We start from the raw sequence: 22638 nt of genomic DNA, 5'->3' as shown, positions 1-22638 counted from the left end.
ACCTCTGTATGGTTTGCCAATTGCACAGTGGCAGATAGGAAAGCACTCCAGAGGGTTAACGTCATTGCCCAGAAGATCATTGGTTGCTCTCTCCCCTCTTTGGAAGAGCTTTATAGCTTCCGCTGCCTTAAGAAAGTTCAAAGATCCCTCTCATCCTGGGAACCCTTTTCTTGAACTATTACCATCTGGCAGACAGTACAGAATAATAAAAACAAGGACAAATAGGCTGAAAAACAGCTTCTATTCCGGGGCAGTAGCTCTTTTGAATTCTGCTGTATAGTGCAGCATTGGTGCAGTGTCGGGGGGGGGGGTTCGGTTCAATGTGTGGAGGGTGAAGGATGTGTGTTTGTGTTTATTTTCATGGTCATGATGTGTGCTGAAGATCGTGTTTGATTTCGTTGTACAAGATGCAATGATAATAAAGTAAACTAAAACTAAAACATTTGATATGCAATGAAAAAATGAGAAAGTTAAAACCAAAAAGTGATATTCTTGTGAACTGAACAGGTCTAAGCTATGGAGAATACATTTTTCCCCAAAGATTGTTTTAGAACTTTCGCATTTGTACAAAAAAAAAAAAAAAATTGAACTGAACTGAAAATATATTCTGCAAAATCTGAACCATACTCTCTATCTTAAGGTCAAACTTTATGACACCAAATCAAGCCCAGAAAGTACTATTCCATTTTAGTACCTGGCTTGATACAGAAAATACAGAGTCCAAGAAAGAACTCTAGGAAAATAAATCATACGTTGAAAAATAAAAATTGAATATTTCTAGAATGCACAAGAAAAGCCAGAACTATTAGTAGTATCGTTATCTTTTTAAATTTCTTCCATAATATAGTTGTTCTTTCCTTAAACATAATAGCTCTTTTTAGAAAACAGATCTGGAAACCAGAACTGGTACATGAGTAGCAGAAGAATAACAAACACATTATTTTAAATGCACGGTTGTACGCTTGAATAAACCACTCAAACAGATTTCCTACTAGCTGACAGTTAAAATTTCAGTTCTCTAATATTATAGTATGAATGTGTAGAATTGTATTTCCATAGGCAGATAGTTGTTGGACCCTGTATTCAAAGTCTATATGGACAAATTTGTATGTGTAATACCGGTATAATGGATTCCAGAGATTCAGGAACTTAGGCAATATATTTTTTTAAGCTGCCACACAACAATTGTATCAGAAGTCTGAACATTCTCCCAAGGGCTCCAGCAGCATTTTTATTAAGAGGAAATATGATGACATTTACAAATTAATATTAAAATACTGAGAAAAATGGTTTTAAATGCCGGGACACTTCTACCTATTTTGTATTACAAAAAATATTTGATATCAGGAGGATGAACATTAATTTCCAAAAGAAGAATAAATGTAGTATTTCACCTGGGACAGGTATAGAGCACAGAACTACCCTAAAGTTATGATTATGAATTTGGAAGTGACAAGTAACATTTTTACAGGTGAAATAATGCATCAATATCTATCCTGATAAATGATCTTATCTGAAAAATCTCCAACAAGAATTTGATAGAACCTGCCTTTCCAACTCATGACTATTGATTCTTAAATTGGTATATAATCCAGGCTTCCATTAATAATTGTGAATGTATGTGTTTATTAGTGAAATAACTGAACCTTTACCATGTTATTTGTATTTGTGCAAAGTATAAGCTAGAAGTAATTCTAAAATTTCACTTATGATTTTTTTATAATTCTTATGCATTGTTCATTTTCCTTTTTGTTTTTTCTGTTATTATTTCAAAAGTAATAAAATTATATACACACACGAACATATACATATACACAACAGAGAGACAGACAGAGAGAGAGGGGGAGAGGGAGACAGGGAGAGATAGAGATGGTCTTGATGGGTTTGCTAGATGTTAAAAGAGTCCCTTCTTTCATATACATATTTTGAGTGACCACTTAATGAGTTTTAAAGTATACCAATAAAAATGTATGAAAACTAACAATTACTTCTAGTATCCTTCATAAATATCCTAGTACATAGCTTAATTACCATACAATCTTGCCATCCCCCCAGCATAGTTACATTTTAAAGATTTTGCACACAGCTGTGTTTCAATGGAGATAATAAAGGAAACAGAATTCTTCAAGGGAAATTATATGTTATTTGAATTTTTTCTAAGTAAAGTGGCATCTGTGATTTAAAGTCTCCCATTATACCATACTAATTTAAACTTAAAAGCAAGGAGAAAAAAAGAATTTTATCCATCAAGAATGTTTATTAAAAATTAAAGTTATTCTTCTGTAGCATATCTTATTTGCATGTATTATAAACCTTATGTTCAGGATTTGGATATGAGGGAATATTGAAAATTTAATATGCTACATTTCCAGAAACACTTTCTTTCTTTATATAAACTCACAAATATTATATATTATTTTTACTGTTACTGATAATGATGGGATAAAAGTAATAATATCACATTTATTTTTATTTTACTTCTTTTATATAAACATTTAATAATTTACATAGCAGGAGAAATGTGTATCTAAATTTGTTCAAAATATTACTTATCCAGCAAACCTAAGGCTAAGTGACTGGCTTAAAGGCACCCAGTTGGCTTCATGCCTAAGGTAGAAGTAGAAATCATGGTCTCCCAGTTTCTAACCTGATGCCTTAAACCATTACACCAAAGAGCTTTGTTTACATAGGGATATATACACACGTATATAAAAGAAATAACTTACATATGAAAGAAGAAAAATAGCAATGATTTTCCACACTCAAAGATGAAAAATATTTATCTGCCTTTCAAAAAATAAAATAAAAAATTTAGAATTGGCAGATCTTAGTGGGCAAGTGAAGCGGTAACTGATGGGGTGAGGGCAGAGGAAAAAGGAAAGAAAACTAGCATGGAGAAAAATGGAGTGGAATATTATGAAAGGCAACTAAAACAATAACAAAACCATTCTATATTACATTTGTTTGTCCAGGTTACATATATAAAATTTTATTCGATAGCAAACTCCAACAATTTTTCATAAATATTATCCAGATGATGCAGATAAGATTTTTTTTTTTGGGGGGGGGGGGGGAATATTCATATGCTCCATTGGTTTGTCAAACTACCAGAGGAATTTTGCAAAATAAACAGTTTTATCTGCTACTTTAATTTTCACAATCAGACAAATATTCATCAGTTAATCAAATTGGCTAAATTGCTTGTCAATGCCCAACTACTAAATTCTCTTGGATAAGTCATGCAGCATCTTTCACAAGCTCTTAATGTTGTTGCTCTTAAACAGCCCCATAACACATTAATAATTAGATGAAAACAAATGACCTTTAGATTATGGTTATATAAATTAATTAGATGCTATGGCACTTATATTATTTATACCTACTTTGCATAGTCAAAAAGTCGGCTATCCCAAAGAATGTGTGTTCCTCTAGCACCAGAATGGAAAAATGCAGAATCAGTACCATCAAAATTGTTCAGGCCATCTTCAGAATTCTTTGATGCATGACTGTGCACAACATCTAATAGAACTGTGATTCCCAATGAGTGGGCAACATCAATCAGTTCCTTCAAGTCATCTGGAGGGCCGTATCGACTAAAATGGATAAACATTTAGAATTAATTGTATACAACATTTTTTTAAGTCACCATGATTACTACTATTATGATTCACTAGAATTGTAACTGTTATTTAATGGCAACATATTAGGGAGGCATAGAAGATATTTTATATATTAGAGCTTAAGAAAAGCAAGTGGTAAGACGAACGATTATAAAAGGCACATCAATCATGTGATATAATACTAGGCTAAACAAACAACAGTTTAACCTATACAGAGTATTAACTCAATAAAATTTATATTTTCTTTGTTTATATGCTGCTATACTGATCTGACTCTCAGAGTGAAAGAAAGGTGAAAACATAACTCACTAGGAGGCCTAAAGCAAATCATTAGATACTTTCTGAAGTCATAGGAAAAAAGTAAGTTCAATCTCTCTTATATGAATGCTGTGAAGTACATACAAGATATAGACTGTGAGTACTTCACAAGTATAAAGTACCACAGAAATGAAAGACTGAAATTTTAATTTGCATCACTTTTCAGTCATTTCAAAAGGAAATTATAACTTACTTCACATTCAAACTGACTTTTAGAAGAGTATGTTTTTAGCAGCTTTAATTTCAGCAGCATATGCAGTGTATGTTGAATGTATCTAGAAATGGAATTGCAGTCAAAAAATGTTGGAAGGACAAGCTGTAGCTACAAAGATAGCTTGTTCTAATCTCAAATACACTATCTGGTGATAGAACTCTTGATTATAAATGCAGAGCTGGCAGTCATTAGATTTCAGATAGCTTTGAATCTAAAATGATACTCAAGCAATTAACAATGTAACTTAGCAATCAACTGCTTTTACCTCATGTGAAAGTTCATATGCTTTATGCTTAAATATTTATTTTAGAACTTTAATATTTCTAAATCTAAAATCAATTTAGTTTACAACATTATTAGGATTAATTACAGTTATAAACAAATCTATATATACAGGATTTTTTTTCAAATTACAGTGTCTTTGTTCAAGCAATCCAAAATAAATGTATTTTGTGCAAGTTCCCCCTAATTATCAGAGTAGAGAAACAAACTATTCCATGCAGGGGTGGGATTCAGCCGGTGTTACTACCGGTTTGGTCAGAGTGCATTTTGCACGTGCACGCACTGCGTGCACATATAAATCAATTGCAAAAAACATCAGCTGTGCCACCTGGACAGCTGACAAGCGCTGTGCACAGGTGCTCAGTGTTTGAAAATCCTCTTCTTTCCCGCCTTTTCAATTTCAGCTGTGCTGCGCAAGGTTGAAGGTTGAAAAAGCAGGAAATAAAGGACAGCCAAGAGCCCGGGCGGGCGGGTGGGTCAAACAGACGACCAAAAGGTTGTCACACCAAACTGGTTCGGTGTCTACTGTTCTTCAGAGCTACCCGTTCTAAAAAACCGGACCGAATCGGTAGCATCCCACCCCTGATTTCCATGTCTTTGAAGAAATTTTGTATGGCTAATGAATTAAAAATAAAATGGATTGTTTTATTGTATATTATCTTACCCAACAAAGGAAACAAAACAATTAAACCAAATCAATACAAATATTCATTTATTTAAAATAATTTAGTAATTCAATATACATTCCCTCAATTGCCTCGTTCCCAGCTTTGAAGTTTTATCTGGACACTGCTGTTATCCACAGAAATTTTGAAATCTGGAAAATATATATTTTTTCAACTGAAATGAACAAGTATTGAGGTGTAGGATTGAAAAAACTCAAGCCCCTAAAATAGTTTCAGCCTTACTACTACTTTCTTCAGTTTCTTCCTTATGTTCAATACTATTTATTTATTAGTCAAATGGCTTTATAAGAAAAGTTGAAAACTGCAGGAGCTGCCTTTTGTTAAGCTCTTTGATATAAATGAATCAATATCCTATTATTTGTAATATGTAAGGATGATCGTCACTGAAATATTGTTCCATTTTGGACAATAAGTTCATTGGTGGCTACTACTGCTAAAGTTATGAACACAGTCCATCATATAACATACCTCCCTGATCAAGTTAGTCAATTTTGTTTTTTTCATTGGTTTAGGTCTTTCTTTCTATGAAGAGGAAAAAATAAAATGGCAAAAATAATAAAGCATACCTTGATGCTGCAAAAAAACTTGTGATCTGATAACCAAAACTTGCATAGTAAGCATGTTCCATCACAGCCATCAACTGAATACAGTTGTATCCTGTTTTTAGAAAAAAAAAATAGTGATTGCAACAGTGCTTTTTAAAGAAAACAGTGGCTAATATTACAATTGATTTTGGTCAAGATCATCTATATTTCTCAAGACATAAATTAGAAATACATTATCAGGACACCTAATCAATTAAGCCTAAAAGAAGCATTAAAAAAAAACAACTAGGAAGCAGTCCTAGGAAGCAAAAATTTGAAGCAGTCTTTTAAGTGCATTGAAATATTGGCCTTTTACTAAGAAATATATAATATGCAAATATAATTGTAATTTGACTTTAGAGCATTAAGTATCCCAATGTGCATGTTCTGAACTTAAGCTGCACTTTTGATATTTACAGTGTTAATCATAAAAGTAACTGACTACACATATATTAAACTTTGTGCTTTTCTTCTTAATGTTTTAAACATTTCCATTTCTAATTGACATTTTTTCCTCCAAATTTATTTCCCTCAAGGAATCTCTTTTAAAAAAACAAACGTTAAAGAAACAGAAGTTTGATCTGAAATTTATTGAAAGTTCAGAGCACCAAAGAAAAAGAAAAAAAGTTTCTATTTGTCCCTTATCCCACTCAAAATATTTTTATATGATGTTAATGAAGTAAATCTTAAGGGAAAAGTATAATTTAATGATGAAACCCCACAAATTTAAAAGTAAATTTTTATTAAGGCAATGAAGCCAACATATATAAAAGCAGATAAATGTCCCCTTTAACAACCAAACAAGGATTATTGGCAAATAATAAATTATAGGTCAAACATGAAAGTCTTTGGACGTAACGTATTACTTCACATATTAGCACTTAGCATTAATTAAAAACTTTGTTTAAAATATTTCACCTATAATCATATTTATAGTGTGGTGTCACATTTATTTATTTCCTGTTATCAGAAGGATGGAGTAATTTTAAATTGCAATTTTAAAAGATTGTTCTTTAAAAAAAAACATGTTGAGTCTGTATTGTTTACTTCTAAAAATCAATGGTCACAACTAACTGTACTATTAAATTACAGATATTTTTTCAATCAATCAATTATTGATGTTTCTAATACAATCATGCAAAATATTAAATTGGGTCTGCTTCTTTGGTCTTCCCTCTCTTCAAGAAACCAACATTGGACCCAACTTGTCTGGACAATTTTCATCCCGTTTCCCAGTGCTATCCATCTCTGAGACTTTTTTTTGGTAAAGTTTTAAAATTTGTATATGTATACTTTTATATTTTAATTATTTTTCTACTTATCTTTTTATAACCTATAAAGTGTTACTTTACTATAGGGGAGATCAATTGTATAAAAATTTAGTAATAAATAATAAACGCTCATCAAGAATTAAAAATTACAAATCTATTCTCAATATTAGTTCTAATTATTGTATTTGTATCATAGAGTCACAAGAGTCAGAAGGGATTCTGGAGATCTTCTGGAACAAACCTTTGCTTAGTGCAGAGATCCTGTTATCATTCTAATCAAATGTTTTTTTTCCCAGTTTTTTCTTGAAAATTTCCAATGATCCTGTTGCCTAAGACCACTCACAATCAGGAAATTCATCCTTATTTGGATCTGTCTTTATTAAGCTTACACTCATTGGTTCTTTCTTATCCTCAGTTCCCTTGGAGAATAAATCAACACCATGTTTCTGATGACATTCTTTTATGTTTTGATAAACCATTGTCATGGCTCTTCACCATCTCTTCTTTAAATTAAAAAAATATAAAGTATTGGAGAACATTACATTTCTTATCTTTGATGTTCAGCAGTTCAAATGTGTAAATCTATCAAGAGAATTTTGAGCCTGTTTTCATTAATTCACTGGAACTACCTCTGTGATCATTTGCCCAGCTTTGTGTCATCAAAAATTTTATGAATACCTATTTATTTCCTTTTCTATGTCATTTATAAAGATATTAAAGAGTCCTGAAGCCAGAAATAAACACTAAGGTAAGAAATCACAGACTTTCCTCTATGTGGGCACAAAGGACTACGGTTGTTCAAGCAACTGTAAATCCATCCCACATAGATCCTGTTTATTAAAAAGAAGGCTGTGATCTATTTTATCAAATGTGTTATGAAATCTAAGTATATTTATAGCATTCCCCAGAACCAGTAATTGTCTAGCATGATCTATGCTAGCTTTTGATAAATACTCTTTTAATAGTACTTATTTTTTCTAGAATGTTCTTAAGTGTTTAGATCAAGTTGATTAACACTTTTCAAGTTCCTCTTTTCCCCACTTTTTTTTGTCACAATGTTGGCTCTTCTCCAGTCTTCTGGCACTTCCACTGTGCTTCAGGATTTCTCGAAGTGTGGCTAATCACATATGCTGGAAATTACATGCAACTTGATTAGTAAATTGAACTAGCAATTTACTTCTGGATGTGGTTCTTTATATAAATATATTAGCACTTGACTTTGGTAACTTTCTAAAAAAAAAATTGCGTGTACCACACATTAAAATAGCAATAGCACTTAAATAAGTGCTATTGCTATTTTAATGTGTGGTACACACAATTTTATATGCTTTACAGCCCTCTCTAAGCGGTTTACAGAGTCAGCATATTGCCCCCAACAATCTGGGTCCTCATTTTACCCACCTCAGAAGGATGGAAGGCTGAGTCAACCTGGTGGGATTCAAATTGCAGGCAGCTGGCTGTCAGCAGAAGTAGTTTGCAGTACTGCACTCTAACCACTGTGCCACTGAGGCTCTTCCACTGAGATGATGCATTAAAAATCAATATGGAAACTTTTGAAATAAACTTTCTAATAAAAGCACGTGTCATTAAAAGTTACCTCGAAAGAAGTTACAGGTATCACTTACCAAGATCTTTGATTTTTGGAAGCACGTTGTATGTGAAGTTTTTATATGAAGCTATTTTCCCTTCAGGGGAAGCAATTCCCACATGTGATTCATAGATTCTTACACTTTGGGGTTTCTTAGGAATGGGATGTTTCCACTAAACAAGAAAAAGAAAGTTTAAGAATAAAAATCTGAAAGCTGTTAGTTTTTTTAGGTAAGAATGGGCATGATGTTAAAATCTAAACGAGCACATTCAGTTTTATACATTAAAAAGGGGCAGATCATCTAGATGAAACTATTGCTGAAGATGCTCCAGCCAGGCAGATGTTGCAAAGGCTAAATATACATTGACTACTTGATTGATTCCTACTTTTTTTAAGGTCAGAACATTCTTTGTGAATAACTTATTAAAATTCCTCTGGTCAGAAAAGTCATAGTATCTCAATTTGACTAAAGTATTTGACCAAACAATTTGTAAGCAAACTTCTATTTTCAAAACACACAAGATATTAGATTTCATCATTAATTTGAAGAGCGTCACAAGAATAGATACAATTCTCTTTTACAGTGTTGAAGAATTATAATGGTATTATCTAACATTACTATTTTTGTCAGTAAATAATGCTTTTAAGGAAAATCCTAGGTTCCTGGGAAACTAGGACATATTTGAAAACTAGGGCATATTTTAAAGTTTATCGGTTCCTGTACTATTTATATTAGAAACATTATCCACTGAACATCTTATATTGTCCTTTCCACTTCACTGCATCCCAGTCCTCAGTTCTCATCTTTCTTTCCTATTAATAAATGAAAGATTAATTTACTGAGCCTATTAGCAGGAATATTGTAGAAAGAACATCCAAAATTAATAACAAATCTCTTGACTACTAAACAAGTTGTAATTGCATGCAAGTTGCATAAATCAGTATTGTTTATCATACATAGCTGAATTACTGAAATATGAAATGCTTTTTGAAATGTGAAAGTTCACAGAATTTTTAAGATTAAAGGCTGGCAGCAAATCACAGAAAGGCTTAAGTATATTTGACAATTTTTATTTGGTTTTGAAAAGGACAAGAAACAGATGCAGGTGCTCTCTGTACTGTTATAAATTTAATTTTGTAAAGAAAGTGTTTTCCTTTTGTAGTCTATGTTACTCTGCATATAAATAATGAATAAAATTATATTTAAAGTTGTTTGAATGAACTCCTAGAAATTTAGATTCTTCAGAATAATCACAATAATAAAATTCACTTTAATATTCCCTATAGATTCTTCAATTGACCCAAGTCCTTTAACAACATCTATCATCCTGAAAAAGCCTGAAGCTGCATCTCAAAATGTGGCACTGCTACTATGTGCCTTCATTTACGAGGAAAAAGTATTGACACCATCTCTGTGGATTCATCAGATTAACTTTTCAAACAGGATTAGATTTGCAATATGGCATGAAAACACTTCTCCTAATTTGATACAGGCAGTACTAACACTTCTAAGTATGTACCTTCTACCAGGCAATACACTGAAGCAAGTAAGTACTCATTAAAGCTTTCTGAATTTAATTCCTGGAAATGCTATCTTGGCAATAGTATGGAAACAGTTTGCCATTACTTTCTTCTATAATTTTTTAAGAAAACAACCTACAGTCTCAATGTCTTCCACCTAGATCTGACCAACCTTAATTTTTAACTCGTAATTATCTTTGATTGATATACATATAAAATATCTTTAGCAATTTACAAGTATAAATGTGGATAAAAAAAGCCCGAGCTGGGCCTCAGCTATAGGAGGGCCTTGCTGCTGCTTCTTTGTTGTTCTACACATCTTACTCCTTCAGCTGGAAGTCTAGTAATGCCTAGCTTTGATGTGATTTCTCTTCTCTAATTTATTCTATTTTTATCCACTATTTTTATTATTTTATCATTTTTATTTACTCATGTTCCCTGCTCTGTCGGGAGGACGGGATTCTTGGTATACTTGTGAGGAGCTCTGCCACTGTTTGCATTAGGACTCGTTTCTTCTCCACTCCTGATTCCTTTTCCTCTGGATCAAGGACTAGTTTTAGTGACTAGACTCTATGCTATATTACACAGCTCCTCCTTTATTGTGCTACTTAATATAATGAAGACAAGGAAAAGGAGCAGATCTCTCACTGACTTGGTCCCTCAACCTTCTCTGAAGCAATCCAAGATTGAGGACTTTGTTTTAGCTTGGCCTCTCAGTTTGAAAGCTCCTCCTCCCTTTTGTCTGGCTGCTGCCAGTTGTCGTGATCTTCTGACGGTTGAGGGCGTCTCCCACCAAGTTGAGAACAAAGGCTTATCTAAAATTACGGCCCCCAACCAATCCTTAAAGGAGCCCACCCTTACAGAACTTTTGGCTCAGCAATGTTTCTTGGTTGCAGAAACTACAGCGAGCATTCAGCTCCAGCTTGATAAAATAATAAGTACTTTAAACTACTTAGTTTCCTGGACTACCAGTGGGTGCCCTGGGCTGACCGCTCAGCAGCCTGATGTGGCGGCAGGGTTCTCCCTGCCAAGCCTCAACAAAAGCACTGGCCAACGTAATCCTACCAATAGTTCGAGCTTTACATCCTTTGATGCAAACAGTCACTTGGTCTTACAGTCAAAACAGGTGGCCCTCATCATTAATCCCATTAATGGCAACTTACCTCACTGGGGTTCAACACAGCTGGCAAGGGGCCATATATTACAGTTATTGGGGCTAAAAGCTGATGATTTGAAGGTTGAACTTTTACCCTTTCCTGATCACTGCACCAGAGTGCTACTCAGTTTTGACAATTCTAACACCCCAAAACTATTTTTCAGAAGAGGATCCCTGTTAAGATCCTTCAGAATTCTGCCAAGAAGAGTCTTGGCAGAAAAATCGAAAGATATGTCAATTAAGCCACTCTTGAGTAATCGACAATTTGTGAGTGGCAGATTTATTGCCCCCAAAAGATCCCCCGCAGTACATGTTAATGTGCCAACCTTGAATGCCATCTCGGATACTACATCACGTGCTAATTATACACCTATTCCCGCAAAACCTCCAGTTGGCGTCCTCTCAGATGGTAGCCTGACTGTTCCTCCTACAACCGGTCAAATCACACACACACCCCGCAGCGAGTAACATCTTACCAGGAAGCTTCCCTTGACTTGATCAGCTGGGAAGAAATGGCCCCAAAGGAAGCGACACCAGCCCAGGGCATCCATGGTTCCTTAGTAAATAAGCCCCAGGTCAGTGCCTCTGGGATTCCATCTATTTATGAGACTGACTTATGTCAAGACAATTTCTGGAACCAGGAGGAGACACAACTCTTCGACTCCATTTTTGCACTTTCACAACCAGAAAGGGCCCAAATCGTAAAACATCTGGATGCAGTTAAATCCAAGCTCTGGAGTCTTTCACTACCTGATAAGGATTCCCTTGGACTCCAGAGAGTCTATACTGATTTACCAATGGAAGCTCCCTTGGCGCTCTCTCCAGAATGTCTAATTTGTAAATTTGAAAATCCAGAGCTATTTTAAACTCTGTCTGTTGATGCTGCTGAATACTTGCCAGCTAAGCAACCAATTAATGCCACAAGTACGAACTGGAGTGCGCTTAGAACCCTACAGCCCCATGAACAAGGCTCGCCTCCCCTCCCTCCTTCCCTGCCTTTGCTTCCTAAGAGGACGACCCTGCCATTTAACAACGGGTGTATCTTTTCAGATCTGAAGGGTACTCTGGGAAAAATTAATCACACAGAATGACTATTAAATGTGGCAAAAAACCCTGCACACTTAAGTGCCTTTCATGGAACATAGCAGGTTGGGGGAGAAGGTGTGGTACAACAGAATTCGCCAACTATATTCACTCATTTGATGTGGTCCTGCTTCAGGAGAACTGGGCATGCGATAAGATATCCCTTACAGGGTTTACGGTCATTTCCTTGGCCGCCACCAGACAATATACGACAGGAAGGTCTAAGGGTAGTTTAGCTTGCTTGGTCTCTACTGCTTTGAAAGTGGAGACAGTGGAGCTGCCCCCCTGTGGCTCTTTAGCTATGGCACTCCTAATTAAGAGAGGACTCAACAAACTGTTAGTGTTCAACGTTTATCTTCCCCCGACAATTAGGCAAGCTGATACTAAGGCTCAATGGGGCGTGCTAGAGAATTACATTACTTGTACGCAAACTAAATTCCCAGCGCTGTACATCCTTATAGGGGGCGACTTTAATGTCCGATTGGGAGTCCAAGTTCCCCCATTGATTGAGGCAATCTACTCCCAAGAAACCCTCCAGGTCATAGGACACCTGATTTCAGCAAGACATTATAAGGATGAATTAACAAATTTTGCTGGCATTCAGGTAGCCCTTTTAGCAGCCCAACACAATAAGATAATTCTTAATGGGAGTCCCCTAGGTGATCTAGCTGATGAGTTTACTTTTAGTTCCTCATGTGGAAGTAGTGTTATTGATTTTGTGCTGGTATCCAGCTTCTTAGAAAGGCAGTCCATGCTTTTTATGTGGACTGCCTTATGGAGAGCGACCACTACCCCCTGCTTACAATCATTGGGCTTTCCTCAAATATACATCTCCCTAGGGGTCCCCAGATATTAGATCCCTATGCGGCCTTGTATACAAGGAGGATCAAATGGTCTTCTAATACTGAAAGAAAGTTCCACTCCTTTTTATCATCTCCGGAGTGTCTCAGCTTATACAATCAGGCCCTAACAAGTAGTGGCCCAGGGACAATCTCGGCCTTTGAATCACTAATTAATAGTGTTCAAAGGGAGCAAGGAGCCATCCATAGGCTGGGTGGTCCATATCATTCAAGAAGTAATTCTTGGTTTGACAAAGAGTGTCTGATGCTCAGGAACCAGATTAATAGGGTTTACCTGTTCTATCGTAATCGAGGGGATAAATGCTCACCAGAGGAATACTATCTCTTTAAGAGGGGGTATAAAGGACTAATTGCTAAGAAAAAGAAAGCTAAAGAGAGAGAGAAGTGGGACCTACTTCTCCTCTCTATCCAGCAGAAGAACACTCGGTTATTTTGGCAAATTGTTGCCAGCTCCTTGCTGGGTCATCAAGAACTCCCTCTCTGCTGTATTTCCAACAGAGATTGGGAAAACCATTTCTTGGCAATTTTCCAGGTGTCAACAAGTTCGACCGTGCTTGGGCCACAGCTGCTTCCTGCAGTTCCTGACTGGCAACCTGTGACTCATGCTGAGATCACCAAGCTTATCTCTGAACTCAAGTCAGGCAAAGCCCCTGGCCCTGATGCTATACGCCCTGATCTGCTAAAATACAATCCCGAGTGGTGGATTCCTCTCTTAGCAAGACTCTTCATGCATATCAATACCTCTGGCAGGATCCCTACCTCCTGGAGCTTAGCAATTATTGTTCCAGTTTTTAAATGAGGAAATAGGAACAATCCAGCTGACTATCACCCCATAAGCTTGCTCTCCATCATTGGGAAACTGTATGCTAAATATCTCCAATGCAGACTCCTCACCTGGGTTGAGGAGTCCAATATTATTGGTGCTGAACAGATTGGGTTTAAAGCAGGCTGTGCCACACTGGACCACTGCTTTGTCTTAGCACACCTGGTCGATAAATACACTACCATACCACGTGGCAAACTTTTTACTGCTTTATTGACCTAAAGTCAGCATTTGACTCAGTCCCTAGGGGACTGTTGTGGTCAAAACTGCTCAAAAGTTCTTATCGATAGACGTCTTCTGTTCCTAATTAGATCCTTGTACAATCAGACTTCTAGTCAGGTCAGGTGTGGTCTGCAGGGAGAACTTTCAAATCCTATCCGGATTAAGAATGGAGTAAGGCAGGGTTGTGTTCTGGCTCCTCTTTTGTTTAATTTATTCTTATCTGACTTGGCCTTTCACGTTGGACATATTGAGTCCCACACCCCAAAGCTATCAACTACGAAGATCCCACTTCTCCTTTATGCTGATGATGCGGCCCTCCTTTCATTGTCAAGGCCAGGTCTGAAAAGATTACTTTCTGCATTTGAGTCCTACTGTGCTGAGAACCACTTGTCTATTAATTACGACAAAGCCAAAGTATTGGTGTTCTCTAGAGCCCAGAAATTGTATAACTGGGCTATCAATGGTAATGCTGTTAAGCAGGTTTTCTATTTTAAGTATTTAGGTATTCAATTTCACTTCAATTCAGTGCTTGGACTAGACATCAAACCCAGGTGCTGAACTCGGCCTCCTGTAGTCACTAGCAGATTTTAAGATTTTTTTATACCCAAGGAGGCCAGTTTATTCCTTCTGCTCTGCGTATTTACAAAGTCAAAACTTTGGCTCAAACTCTTTACAGAATTCCCATATGGATACGGGGCTTCAAGGATTGTATTGAAAGAACCCAGGCTGTTTTTTTTTTTTTTTAAGAAAACTTCTGGGTCTTCCTCCTTGTGTTGATTTTGCTCCAATGTACCTGGAACTGGGCACTTGATCAGTCAAACGTATGGCGTGGATTAACACCTTTAAATGGTGGTTTTGGGTGCTCTTTCTGGCAGTTCCTGGTAGCTCTTCTCCCTGGCGTTTGCTGACTCTCATATTTCTTGTTGGGAGAGGGAGCTGATGAAGAAATTACACCTGCTAGGTTTTACGGGGAATGCCCTGGGAGATTATGGCCTTAAAGATGCCCAATTTAGGATAGTCCAACGGCTTGTGGACATTGACTTGCAATATCTACAAGCCAGAGCTAACAAAACTTGCTCCCTTCTGATCTTCAGCCAATTTAATAATTATGGACTGAGGATGGCTCCCTATTTTTACACTCTAACCATTCCCAAGTATAGAAGAGCTTTCTCCCTAGCTTGCTTTAATGTTCTGCCCTCAGCACTACTGGATGGGCTATTTAAGAGGCTCCCGATTAACGAGCGGCTATGCCCCTGTGACAGAACTGAGGTTGAAACTGTGGATCATGTCCTTTTATATTGCCCTATGTATAACTCAGGCAGATCTAAGTTACTGTCTCTCCTTAAAAGAGACCCTTCTAGACCCAATGTTAGTAATTTGTTCTTATATTGTCTAGGGGATGGCTCCTCATATATCACTTCTTTGGTTTCCAATTTTTTTAAGAGTTGTAACCATCAGAGGATAATGCAGAGGGTAATTCCCCTTAGTAAAGTTTTTGGTGACCAATTGTTCATGATTAATTTTCCCATGTTCTTCTTTTGTTGTACTTGTGTTTTGGTCTGTGACCGCAAATGAAGTATTATTATTATAAGTATAAATGTGGGTGTTGGTGTGTGTGTGTGTGTGTGTGTGTTACAGTTTATTAATAGGAAAGTGCACATAGTTTGCCCTTCTAATAAAAAAAATATTCTGCATGTAAAGAATATAATTCTTTCCCAATGTAACTCTCTAAGAGTTTACAAACATTAAGAAAAATCCCACTGACATCTATAATAGATAAGAAATAAATCACAGTCAATTTAATAACTTACTTTATATGGAGTTGATGGCTCCCAGTGTATCCAATCATAATTCACGTTGGTACCTTCACGAACTACATATCTAGCCCAAGGAGAAATGCGATAAAGGATCTCTCCAGTTTTGGTTCTTATCACCAACTAAAAAATTCAATGTAATGAGAAAGTATGGAAATTAAATTAGAATTGGAAGCATAAATGAGATGTAGCTGGGATTATAAACATTAATCCCATATTTAAAGTACTCATTTTCTTAGTACCATAGTAATATTTATGATGCAGGTTATTCTACACCAAAACCAAGCCACACACACACAAAATTAGGAACAAACTCTGCTTGATATTTTCAGACATGATATTCCAGTTCAAATCCTATTTCTATATATAACTTTTGAACTGCACTTTCACAATAGTCCAATATTAGCTGTCTCAGCTGCCACTGAAAGTACACATTGGAGATAATATTACAGATTCAGTATTTTCCCTTGCCTGTAAATATGGAAATAAAAAAAAGGGGTTACTTATTCACCATTTATATTTCTTCAAACAGCAAGCCATGGAATGCCTACTTTTACTGACATACAGATAAAGGAGAATTATAATAAAGTATGTTTTATTGGATATACAAAAGAAAGTGGCTTAAGTTTTACAAATGAAAAGAGAAATACAAATGATAAACCAAATGGATTACCTAGAAATCTTTTTTTTATTGAATCTACAAAAGAGGCTTGTTACAGCCTTGAAAATATCTATGCAATGAGATAAAGAACAATTGAAGAGAAATCAGAACCTATAGCAATATTTGATTGAAGTAAAGATTAAGACCGTAAAAGGAAAGACTATAATTAGTTTATTTCAACAAAGTTATTATTTTTGCAAAGTTCTGACAATTGCTTTTGGATTTTTTGCTGACAACAGATTGAAAAGTTGATATTCTATGCATTTGCTTATAGATAAGTGATGGTACATGTGATGAAAAGGTATCTGTGTTGGGTATATGGATACACCAACCAGGTTTGGGTTGAATAAATATGTAAACCTAGGTTTAAGTGTCTATGTAGCTTTAAGCAAGAAACTGCAATGTCACTGTGGGTGCGGTTGCAGGCAGTAATAAAGGTAGGAAGGGAAACGTAATAGCCCCGGCTTCTGGATGCAACTGTCTGAGTCACTGGCTTCTGGATGCACCTGGTTCTGTTCCTGGTCTGCTGCCTGCTGGAACGTCTATCTGCTTACTTTTGGAGGCTACTGTGCCAGATACCATTTCAACTGAACACAAGGACTGTTTGCCTGGTGAGCTGAGGATTCAGCGTTGTCTTTGAGAGAAAGGTATCGGGAGGAGAAGATTTACAAGCAGATAAGGACATTGTATTTACTGTTAATGGACTTGATAACTGGATGGATATACTGGATAATGATATATGGACTGAATGACACTTCTTTAATCTCTGTGTGAATTAAATAACTATTTTATAACTACAAGCAGTGTTTTTGTCTCCAGTGTGTGTATACTCTTGGGCCCACTCTCTCTCTCATTTGCCAGCCTGGCTTGACTGCTGCTGCATACTCTGCTTGGGGGTTTATCCCCAAACACTAACATTCTGTTATAACCACATAGAAGTTTAAGAATTGTTGAACATGTTTAAAATGGTTGTGAAAAAGGTAGGAAGTCGGGCAGATCACAATCCAATGACAATTAAATGGAAAGGACAAAAAAGAAGATCTAGATGGACGCTAAATAATACTATTTTAAAGGAAAAAGACTTCACACAGTGGATGGAGAAAGAATTGCTTTTTTTCTTTAGAGAAAATAAAAAAGAAGATACATCAATCCAGAATGTATGGGATACAATGAAGGCATATGTCAGAAGCTTGATAATAGACTGTACGAGGAAATGGAACACTATGAAAAGGCTAGCCTCTAAGGCCCTAGAGGATGAGCATAAAAGACTTGAAAAAGAGCTACAGAAAATGCCACAGTAAAAGGACATCAAGCTAAAAATGGATATAATTAAACACAAAATGGATCAAATAGAAAAAGAAGAATTAGCAGAGAAAATTAGAGGTGCTAAACAGAACTACTTTGAAGACACAAACAAACCAGGTAGATCGTTAGCATACAAATTGAGAAGGGAGGAAGAATCAAGGAAAATATTGCAATTAATAGATGACCAAGGCCAAGTTTGCCATGGTAGCAAAGAGAAGAAGGAAATCATTCGAGACTTCTATGGGAAATTATATATGCAAGAGAATATTGATGAGGAAAGAGTTAAGCAGTACTTACAGAATGCTAATTTACCTCAGATACCTAAAGAGACTGAAAAATGTTAGAAAGCAATATAACGATGATGGAGTTTAACTAAAGCACTCAAGAAGCAAAATAATGTAAAGGCACCAGGCCCAGATGGACTTCCGGCAGAATTTTATAAAACATTACAAGAATCGTTGAATCTTCCATTGCTAGGAGTTATGAATGAAGTTATGTTAAAGAAGAGATACCTAAATCATGGTCAGAAGCTTATATTACACTTGTTCCAAAAGAGGAGGCTGATCCATTACAAATCAAGAACTATAGACCTATTTCCCTACTAAATGCAGATTATAAATTTTTTGCTTCAATATTGGCAGAAAGACTTAAAAAATACTTAAATAATTTTATCCATCCTGATCAAAATGGATTTCTGCTAAAGAGACAAATTAAAGACAATGAGAGTAATCTTGGATACTTTGGAATACTACGAGGCACATCCTGAAAAACAAATGGCTCTGATATTTCTAGATGCACAGAAGGCATTTGATAATGTGAATTGGCGATTCATGTTATTACTGTCGGAACAGATGGGTTTTGCTAGAAAATTTATTCAAGCAATAGAAGCTATATACTATAAGCAAACGGCAAAGGTAATGATAGAGGGAGAACTGACAGACTCTATTAATATAAGAAAAGGAACAAGACAAGGGTGCCCACTATCACCTTTGTTGTTTCTGTTAACTTTGGAAGTGCTAAACAGAGATATTAGAGATGAAAAGAATATAAAAGGAATGAAAATCAAAAAGGAAGAATTTAAGCTGCAAGCATTTGCGGATGATCTGGTTTTCATCTTAGAAGACCCTTTAGAAACAGCATCAAAATTGATAGAAAAGATAGAGACATATGGAAAGGTGGCTGGTTTGAAAATAAATAAAGATAAGACAAAGATTTTGACAAAGAATATGCTATTAAGACAAAAAGAAGAACTGGCAGATCTATTGAAAATTCAGGTCACGAATAAGATTAAGTACTTGGGGATATATTTGACAGCAAGATGTAGTACATTAAAAGAGAATAATTATATTAAACTTAAACAGCAGATAGCGCTAGATTTGGCGAAATGGGAAAACTTACAACTGTCACTAATAGGGAGAATTTCAGCAATCAAGATGGATATATTACCCAGAATTATATATTTGTTTCAAACAATTCCAATTAGTCTTGGAAAAGACTACTTTGAAGATTTAAATAAAATTGTGTTGAAATATGTATGGCAAGGTAAGAAAGCAAGAATAAAGTTAAAACTTTTGCAAGATGCTAGAATTAGAGGAGGATTTGGTTTGCCTAATTGGGAGTTGTACTACCAAGCTACAAATCTGATGTGGGTTAAGGAATGGATAACACTAAGAAATACTAGATTGTTGACATTAGAAGGACATGATCTGTTGTTGGGGTGGCATGCTTTTTTATGGTCTAAAGGAACTAAAACACAGGGGTATTTTAGAAGACATTATATATGGGAGTCTCTGTGGTTAAACTGGGAGAAGATTAAAAGACAATGTTATTTGAAAATTCCAGTCTGGTTATCAACTATTGAAGCATTTTCGTATCCTATAATATATAAAAAGGAACAAACAGTTAGATATGGTGAAATATTGAATGAAAAGGGTGAACTTAAATCTATGCAAAAACTAGAGGAACAAGGTATAAAGATGAATTGGTTTTCATATGCGCAAATACATTCAAGGTATAATAAAGATTCTAAAACAGAAGGTTTCTATGATAAACTGACTGACTTAGATAAGATTTTGACAGGTACTGATGAAAAGGTGATTAAAAAATTGTATGATATTTATTAGAAATTAAACTAGAAGAAGAACAAGTTAAAGAAACAATGATTGCTTGGGGGAAGAATTTTGGACATGGGATTGATTTAGAGAAATGGCAAAAATTGTGGTCTCAAAATTATAAAATGACAATGTCAACAGCATATAAAGAAAATTTGTATAAGATGTTTTACAGGTAGCATTTTCCCCCAACAAGAATAGCAAGAATGTTCAAGAATAAATCCGAAAAATGTTGGAAATGTCATCAGACACCTGGCTCATATTACCATATGTGGTGGACTTGTGCGGATGCTAAAAAATACTGGACTAAAATCCACATGTGGTTGGAAAAAATGACAAAAAAACATGTAGACTTGAAACCAGAGATATTTTTATTGGGAATTTTACCTGAAATATATCATAAAGACTTGAAATACCTGATTGTAAATGTATTAACAGCAGCTAGGATTGTAATTGGTAAAAATTGGAAAAATGAGAAAATACCATCACAGGAGGAAATCATTAAGATAATATTGGAATGTGCTGAAATGAGTAGATTGACATTTGAAATTAGAGAACAAGAGGATAAACTATTTTACAAAATTTGGGATCTTTTCTATCAATGGTTAGACAATAAAGTACAGTAATGAAATATGTAGACTTTTACAAAATAATAAATATATAAAGATGTACTTCTTTCTTATTATATCTACAAAATGATTTTAGGATAGATTTGGGATGACAATATGAACTGTTATAAAATAAACTAAGTAAATTATGGTTATCTTGTAAACCATGAATGAATAAAAGTATAGTCAAATGATTGATTAATAAAGATACTAAGGTATTTAATTTTTGATTGACAATATGAGATTATATGTAATGTAATTGTAATTGAAGACTACGAAATGGAAGCACAAAACCATTTGTAAACCAACCGAAACACTGTATGTACACCTATGGAAGATAGTTTGATGTTTTTATGTTTTGTTTGTTTATGTTTGTTTTTAAAAACCAATAAAATTAAAAAAAAGGGTAGAAAGTCATTTCCTATATATTTCTTTTCTACATTCTTTCTTTTTTTCCCCTGTACTTTTATTATTCTTTTTTCCCCTTATCCTAATTATTTATTTATAATTTATAGCCAAATTGCTTTCCTATTAGAAGGTAGGAGAGCACTTTTGTTCAGAATTCTTTTGTATGAATGAAGTCAGAAAGACTGAGTCTGGTTTGCATTTGAATGACGAGTTGTCATTTTTTTCAATTCAATAATTTATGCCAAATTACTTGTCTGCTTTTCGTATTTCTATTAATTTTTTCTTAATATATTTTATTAAGAATGTTATTTATAATAGTAAAATCCAATACAAGCTTGACTCATACTGTAACTTGACACATACTGAATAAAAAGAATATAAAATATTGGGGTTTTTTTTACAACAGAAAAAACCTCAGGAGGAGTGATATAAAGGTGTGTCTGTCCATAGCTTTGTGGTTTTAGTTTTTTATCTGTTTCCTGCTTTTTCTGAATACTTAGCACACTTTGCATAAAATCTATTGTATCACTGAAATACCAGCTTAATCGAATATTATAAATTGCAAAGATAATCTTATATATATATATATATATATATATATATATAGAGAGAGAGAGAGAGAGAGAGAGAGAGAGGGGGGGGGAGGGAGGGAGGGAGGGAGGGAGAGAGAGAGAGAGAGAGAGAGAGAGAGAGAGAGATGAACACTATACAGAAGCCTGATGATGGCAGATGAGATTCTGCCGAAACGTTGCTACAACTTTAAAAGCACAACTACAATGACGTGGGAAAATACCCGAACAAAGCTGAATGCCATACATGTAAGTACCTGCGAAAACTTAAGAAAAAATATGTGTGTGTGTGTGTGTGTGTGTGTGTGTGTAAAATACATATAATCTTATATGTCTTATATAGGTTTCTTGTAAATAGCCAGCCTCCAAGATTTGCACATTTACAGATGAAACTTGAAAAATTAGAATATCGTGCAAAAGTTCATTTATTTCAGTAATGCAACTTAAAAGGTGAACCTAATATATGAGATAGACACCTTAAAAGCAAGATAGTTCAAGCTGTGATGTATACTAGCTTCAGTTGTCCTCCTCCTCCTCTTCCTCCTCCTCCTCCTCCTCCTTCTCTACTTTTCTGGTGCAGTTGCTACATTCCATCGCCATCTTTTTACCTTGGTAAGTAGTCTATCAACATTATTGCAAGGATGAAGATAATCAGTCATTGTCATTGTTTTTCTGGTTTTCCTATCCAGGGTTTTTAGTTCTGCTTAGTCTAGTTAACTATATCAGTGATATATCTAATGACTGGAATTGGCCAGGTGTTAATTCCCTTGTCAATGTTAATTACATTGTCATCATGCCAGGATGCCCAGATAGTTGTAGGGATCATCTTCATCTAGACGTCTGATGTTATTGGGCATCTTGATTTTTTCAGTTTTCATTCTGTTTTATTTATTTATTAGATTTATGTGCTACCTCCATCTCACCTAGATGAAAG

General features: G+C 35.2%; 1 protein-coding gene across 2 annotated transcripts in view; it reads right to left on the bottom strand.

Annotated features, from left to right (window-relative positions):
• The window catches only part of GBE1 (1,4-alpha-glucan branching enzyme 1), a 135068-nt gene that overhangs the window by 54025 nt on the left and 58405 nt on the right, over window positions 1-22638 (bottom strand). For both annotated transcript variants that reach the window (XM_026700672.2, XM_026700673.2), the window contains exons 4-7: window positions 16040-16165; window positions 8601-8736; window positions 5687-5777; window positions 3384-3593 (exon numbers count right to left, since the gene is read on the bottom strand). In XM_026700672.2, coding sequence (XP_026556457.1) covers window positions 3384-3593; window positions 5687-5777; window positions 8601-8736; window positions 16040-16165 — 563 coding nt within the window. The remainder of the gene's footprint in view (window positions 1-3383; window positions 3594-5686; window positions 5778-8600; window positions 8737-16039; window positions 16166-22638) is intronic.

This window comes from Pseudonaja textilis, chromosome 7 (genome assembly GCF_049901715.1).
Source record: "Pseudonaja textilis isolate UNSWEBS1 chromosome 7, rPseTex1.2, whole genome shotgun sequence".
NCBI lineage: Eukaryota > Metazoa > Chordata > Lepidosauria > Squamata > Elapidae > Pseudonaja > Pseudonaja textilis.
The sequence above is the reverse complement of the archived record's forward strand: the minus strand, read 5'-3'. Positions and strand labels throughout refer to the sequence as shown.